Source organism: Anoplophora glabripennis, unplaced genomic scaffold (genome assembly GCF_000390285.2).
Source record: "Anoplophora glabripennis isolate ALB-LARVAE unplaced genomic scaffold, Agla_2.0 scaffold5, whole genome shotgun sequence".
NCBI lineage: Eukaryota > Metazoa > Arthropoda > Insecta > Coleoptera > Cerambycidae > Anoplophora > Anoplophora glabripennis.
The window spans coordinates 2,352,289-2,358,790 of record NW_019416525.1 but is presented as its reverse complement, the minus strand read 5'-3'; the positions used below and the strand labels follow the sequence as shown (position 1 = coordinate 2,358,790).

The 6,502-nt window shown below is 32.6% G+C and overlaps 1 protein-coding gene across 1 annotated transcript; it reads left to right on the top strand.

Annotated features, from left to right (window-relative positions):
* Positions 1 to 1,658: 1,658 nt before the first annotated feature.
* LOC108906789 lies at positions 1,659 to 5,851 on the top strand. Its single transcript, XM_018710149.1, has 5 exons — positions 1,659 to 1,688; positions 2,562 to 2,712; positions 3,081 to 3,425; positions 4,608 to 5,155; positions 5,209 to 5,851. The coding sequence occupies exons 1-5, from the start codon at positions 1,667 to 1,669 to the stop codon at positions 5,724 to 5,726; spliced, it is 1,584 nt and encodes a 527-aa protein (XP_018565665.1). The 5' UTR covers positions 1,659 to 1,666; the 3' UTR covers positions 5,727 to 5,851.
* The last annotated feature ends 651 nt before the right edge of the window (positions 5,852 to 6,502 follow it).

Sequence of the window (6,502 nt, the reverse complement as noted above, 5' to 3'; positions counted from 1 at the left end):
CAAGAACGGCGCCCCAGAAACAGTTTTTCGATATTTTCAACGATTAAAAAGATATGAAAGGTTGTTTGTTAGGTCACGTGACCCACCCAAAAATTTTGAAACTAGCGAATAGCCCGTAACTTTTTTATTTTTCGACCTAGAAAGATGCGGTTTGGTTTGCTGGAATCTTCGTACGAAAAGCTAGAGACGCCTGAGTTAGATTTTCGATATTTTCAACGCTTAAAAATATACGGAGGGGCTTTATTTAAACAAATTAAAAAAACATTTTTTTATTTATTAGAAATTAATTTTTTTGTTAAATAAGTACAGATAAAATTAAGAAAAAATTGTACATTATAATTTTTGAACAAAAACTAAATTGCAAATTGATAAATGTAATCTAATTGCTTAAAAATAAAAAAAAGGGTGTTAACTTTAAAAATTTACTGTGGCCCTCCTAATGAACCGGTTTCAATTTTTTAAAAACCATTTAAAAGGTTGAGCGGTCTTTTCTATGTGAAAAAATTTTCATGTAGCTAGATGCTTTATTTGAGGCTGTGCATCATTTTGAAAATTCGAAAAATTTTTTTTTTAATTTTTTCAAAAAATTATTTTGCGAAAACAGTCAAACCGATTTTAATTAAATTTGGTGTGTTGTTTTATTATACTCTAAAGTTTTTTTTAACCAAAATTAGAATGCCCTCGGAGCAATTAAAATATTTTAAAAAAATTATCCAAAAAACTTGATTATTTTACCTTTTTTTGATCAATTTTACATAATTTTTAAAGAAAACAGAGAAAAAAATATTAATACAACGATAAGCTTCTAAAACAAAACATGTTTTCCTAGATGGCAAAGCAAAAACAAAGTTACAGAGTGTGCGAAAATTTAATACGTAATCTCTTCCCGATATGGTTTTCAACCCCTGAGACGACGGTGATAAAATCTACATCGCCAGACCGGGGTGTACTGTGGCTCGCCCTGTAGCTGCACCGTTTGTGAAATTCTAAATGACTAGTAAATTAAGGCCATAAAAAGAAAAGCAATTCCTCTTAGAGCATTTGTACTTGGTTTTATTGGTAAAAAATGTACTTTCTACTAGGCATCAGTATCTGTTACAGATACATATAGAACATACATGTCGTAAGTTTCGAGAGAATTACACTGGACAGGTAGGTAAATGTATTAAATTTTCAAACGTTATCGATCCTTGGATTATGTGTAACGAGATGCCGTACTCTTTCATGAAGGTTAATATGTGATGGTACTGGTACAATCAATTTAGAAGGAAAATTTGCAGTAATGAATGTAGTGTGTAGGAAAAGTGCGTGAATATTATTTTTTACCCTGCATTTAAATTTATAAATAAATTAAATACAGTCGATTTAAAAAATAATGCGTCGCTTCTACAATTTTTGTTTTTGATCACTTGCAATAAGTACGATACAAAGAATAAAAATCTCAATTCCAAAAAAATATACGAAATAAACGGGAGGGATAACTAAGGGACATACGTTTAAAGAATTCTTTACTGAAGGTTACGACTGTACAAGCGAATACGTTGTACATCTTTGCACCACTCTGCGTTGAATGAATCTGCTTGGAAACCCTTTCTCTTTCACTAAGGATATATAAATTCAATCTCGACTTTAAACTTTAGTTTCAATGTTAATCTTTACCCTCGCCATGCACAGCTTTTCAACTTTAGGTAAAGGTGCTTGTTAATTGGTGTGTTGTGATAGTGTTTGGAGTGAAAATTTCGGTATCGACATTTTTTTTTGTATTCAAGTAATATGAATCAATTTTTAGTAAACATAAAAATTAATTGTTTGTGTTTAAATATTATTGCATATTCATTCCAATCGTGGAAATTTCAAAATTCACGAACGAAACAAAGTACCTGTACTGTAATTAAATGTATTCGTACGGAAAAAGTAATCTTCGAGAAGTTTTCTACTCTTGCATGTGTATTTAAAAATCTAGTTCCGACTACAGCAGGAAGTTCGTGATAATATGTAACGATCTTCCTTATAGCTTATCAAATGAAGTTTAATTGAGAATACTCTTATGCGGAACTAATTTCTTATGGATTTTAAAATTGTTTCAAGTAGACTCAAACTGTAAGAAATAATTTGAACTGATCATTCTATTTATTACAAAAATTTCAGAACTTTAACAAGTCTGGGGAAAGCGCAATCTGAAAAATAATGAAAATATGATATAATAAACGTGTGGGACAGTGCTTCTTAAATAATTAAGTTTCTTGAGAATTACACAGCCAATATCAAAATATTATATAAGATACGATTAAGAACTACATAATTCTTTTGTTTTCAACTCATGGCCCTCTCTAAAATAATTAATTAATTACCGAAATATTTATGCATAATATGTATTCTTATTGTCTGTAATTCGTTTGTGTGTTTAGTTACACAATTGTTATTTATATCAGTTAACCTTTGCGAATTGTAAATTCAAACGCATGTTACTCAAAAAATAAAGTAGAAGGCTATGGGTAACTGAAGAAGTTGCGGCTTTGTAAACTATTAAACGTACTTAATATTTGATATTTATTTTCTAGTATACATAGCGATATTTTCAATACGGTGCAGGGCTATAATTGTAAGGGACGATGATCCTGATACCACCCCTAAAACTTACACGTATTCGGATTCCGAACTAGCCAGATCCGAAGTGGGTTATACACAAGAAAATTACTACAAGCCTCTTAGGTAAGTTTAAAATGAATTTATTCACACAGAATGTACATTAATTTCGAACAAATCTTGACCTGCGCAATATGAAATGTTAGAGAAAGACAACGTTGCTTAGGAGATTAATATTAATATAATTTTTTATCACGTAAACTTTTACAATTCAAGGAAAAAGAAATCTATTAGTAGAATCTGTTCACTCTGAACTTTGAATTGAAGAAATCGAACGGACATCCTTCATTAATGTGGCCTAAATTTTGACGTCAGATCTTTTACATAAACGACCATATTATAACGGGCACTTCCGTAAAAGTTTCAAGATCTTTAAGAAAGTACGATACACGGCGATTGTTTAATCCTTTCTTCATTTATTTTTTTTTCTATAGGCGTGAGGATACTCGAGTCTATCAATACACGTCAGAGGAAACTAATCAAGAAGCAGACTACACCCAGCAGCAGGCAGATCAGGACCCTGAGAATTACCCTTTTGCGCAAAGGGGCCACAGACAACAAATCGGAAGGCGAAGGATTCCAGCGAAAAAACAATACGTGGAGCAATATTTGAAAGAAGTCCCACCTACGACAAAAACAGTTTACAATCAGAGATCTGGAAATTATTTACGCTTGAATAGCCAGCCTCACGATAGAGGTATAAAAGAACAAACGGAATTGCAGAGAAGCATTCTAAAACAGCCATCAATTCAGTACATTGTACAATCGGACTTGCAAGAGTAAGTTTAATATTTATACTAGACAGTTACGGTGTAATAAAACTGCTTACGCTTAGAATATACGGATAGTCTTTGTCTCTATAAAAATCGAAACAATCGAAAAGAGGAAGTAATAAATCAGTATTATTTTCAATTTTACAGAAAAAAAAAAAGACATTAAAACGCACTATAATACCTGATAGATAAATGCTATGAAGAGTAGAATATTTTTCCATTGCCGCATGTGTTGTAACTATAATTATTGCATGCTTTAATTCAAATTAAAGCAAATTATAGTGCATTCAGTTCGAGATGACTAGGTGAATAGCCTTGTAATAGGAATGACCACTTACCACTTCATCTTCCACACGAGATAACAAAATGTTATTTTATGGTGACACAAAGTTGTGTGTCTCAGTGTCGCAAACAATGTATATTTAACAGTAAATTATCCAAGTTAATTAGCAACAAATCTTATCCTGAACATCCATAAATCTATTGCAAATAAGATCTACATATAAAGATAACAAATTTATTGGAAGAATATTTATAACATTATGCAACAGTTTGAGCAATCTAATTAAATCGGCATACGATAGTTTGTTTTATCATGTTGCAACTAGAAACATTAAGATGTTAACCTTAATTTATTCCTGAAGTAAAATTAATATTAATATGATAATGAATATCGTAAATCTTGTGACTTGTTACTTCTAAAAAAGGAATTGTCCGGTTTTTAAATATTATTTTCACTCAGCACGCGCGAAATCGCGACTTCTTTTCACTTTTTGGAATAGTGACAGTGTCTTGTTTTCTCAAAATCCGACAGCGTTCGGAACAGGATCGGATTCGGAAAATTATGGTGACTTTAAAATAACACGTCGTTAAACCGTACGGTTTATTGAATACTTTGTCGCTCTCTAGTAGTTGATTTAAAAAGTATCAACTGGCAACGTTGATAGTGCACTGACACAACCTACCGGGCTAATTCTTGGTGACCCACAGTTTGAAAACGAATTATAACGCGATTATTTATTTGATTAAAAAAAATAACTTCAGATTCGTGGTCAGGGCACCCCTAAAAATTCCTATTAAAGCTACACAATATATAACGAATAACAAAAGTACGGAAAAAATGTATACATTTTATAACATCTTTCTTAAAATACTAGGTATTCTCCTCAAAACTTACCGATGTTTCAGAAAATCTGGGACGCAGCAGCAAATCAAGTACGTCATTCCAGAAAAACCTGCACAACTTCGATCGAGCGACCAACAGTCCAACTCCGCTACTTTAACGGCTTATCAAAATGCCCTGCTAGCCCATCAGAAAGTTCTGGAAACCGAGGGTCAAGACGAGACGTCTTCAAGATCGTCTATTTACGTGTCTCACAGTATTCCAAAGAAACCGGTGCGAAAAATTGTGAAACCAACACCAAGGGATGAAGACGCGGAACGGTATACGCAGTTGCAGCAGTACGAAGTCCAACAAAAACAGCCTGGGTACGAGCAACCGTCGGCTGAAGTTATGTATCAAGCCAAACTTGAATATCCAAATGGAGGTGCAGAGTTTCCATCTCCCACAAAACTGCCCAAGTACGAACGCGAAAAAGAACTTATCAGACAACGCCTGCAAGACTTATCGCAATATCAACAAATACCTGGCGGGGAACCGTTACACCAAGAAGAGAAAATTATTTATCAACCGCAACAATTAGCGATATATCAGCAAGTATTATCCAGTAGAGAAGGTGACCACCATATTTTCCTATATTTGTCTCATTATTAATAACTATATTTCTAGGCAAAATTAATGAACAATCTCAACATCCTGAAGGAATATTGGAATATAAGACACCGTCAAGGGTTGAAGAACCAGGACCTGCGCAATACCGACAGCCAGCTTACGCGAAAAAAGGACATAAATATTTACCTGAACCGAAAACAGTGCAGTACCAGGCATCAGTTGCAGACGAAGCAGAAGGGAAGTACCAGCAAGTCCATATTCCAAATCAGCGCTCAGAAGCTTTAATATCTTTCGAAGCTGCTATTGCTAAATTGCAATCGGAAAAGCTTAGGGCTAGACAACAAGGACTGAGGCCTCAAGCGGCTTACCAACAAGAACCAGGTACTGAAACGGCAGGATATACACTACTAACGGGTGAAAACCAAGATGCAAACCTTCCAGAAGCGGGATACATAAGAATTGGAGATACTAATAGATACAGGTCGGTCGATAATGCCACTCCTGTGTCTTATAGACAGCCCCAGCAACCTGCTAACATTAGATATTACAGAAGACCGGCTATTTCTTATTCCTAACAGTAGTGATTTTATTCGGAAACGGATAAAATTAGACTTAAAAAGCATTTGTAATATATAGCGCGTTTATTTGTTATTTTTTTAAATACTTATTTTCAAAAAAGTATTTATTTTATTTAATTATGTATTAGTGACCTTTTTTAGTAAATATTTAAATAAAATCTTTGGCTTTTTTTTATAATAAATATATGTGTTTGGGTACAGATCTCAAAGAACTACAAAAACAATTGACTGTTGCGTTTCGGAGATATAAACCAAACTTTATTTATTTTAAATATAATAGATTCATCTTTTTTCTAATTACAATAATATGTACATATTGCTTTGAAAGTTTGCACAATATTTGTTTGATGTCGAAAATAATTTCCGAAAACTGCTGTTTATGATTTTTTTTTCTAAAAGGAAGGTCAAAAAAATAAGAGGATTAGAGCGTCATGTTTTGAAGATTTCTGTTGCAAAAGCATCAATTTAATTACGAAGGTATATGACGCAACCAAATAAAAGCATAACTGTATTGCTGGTTGTCTAAAACTAAATGCGATATCGAAAAAAATTATATTTAAAATTATAGAAACTACAAAACCCATTTCCTTAAGAATCATTATCAATTTAAAAAGCAGTAGATGCAATTTTTAATTTATATTTTCTCTGTGTCAAATTTAATTAGTATTGTTTCCAAAACTTACATTAGAAAATTAATTACAGATTATTTGGACACTACTAAATTTTTTCCTTAGAAAACTGTACTTTAAGGATTTTTTTGCGCTTCTTTATAT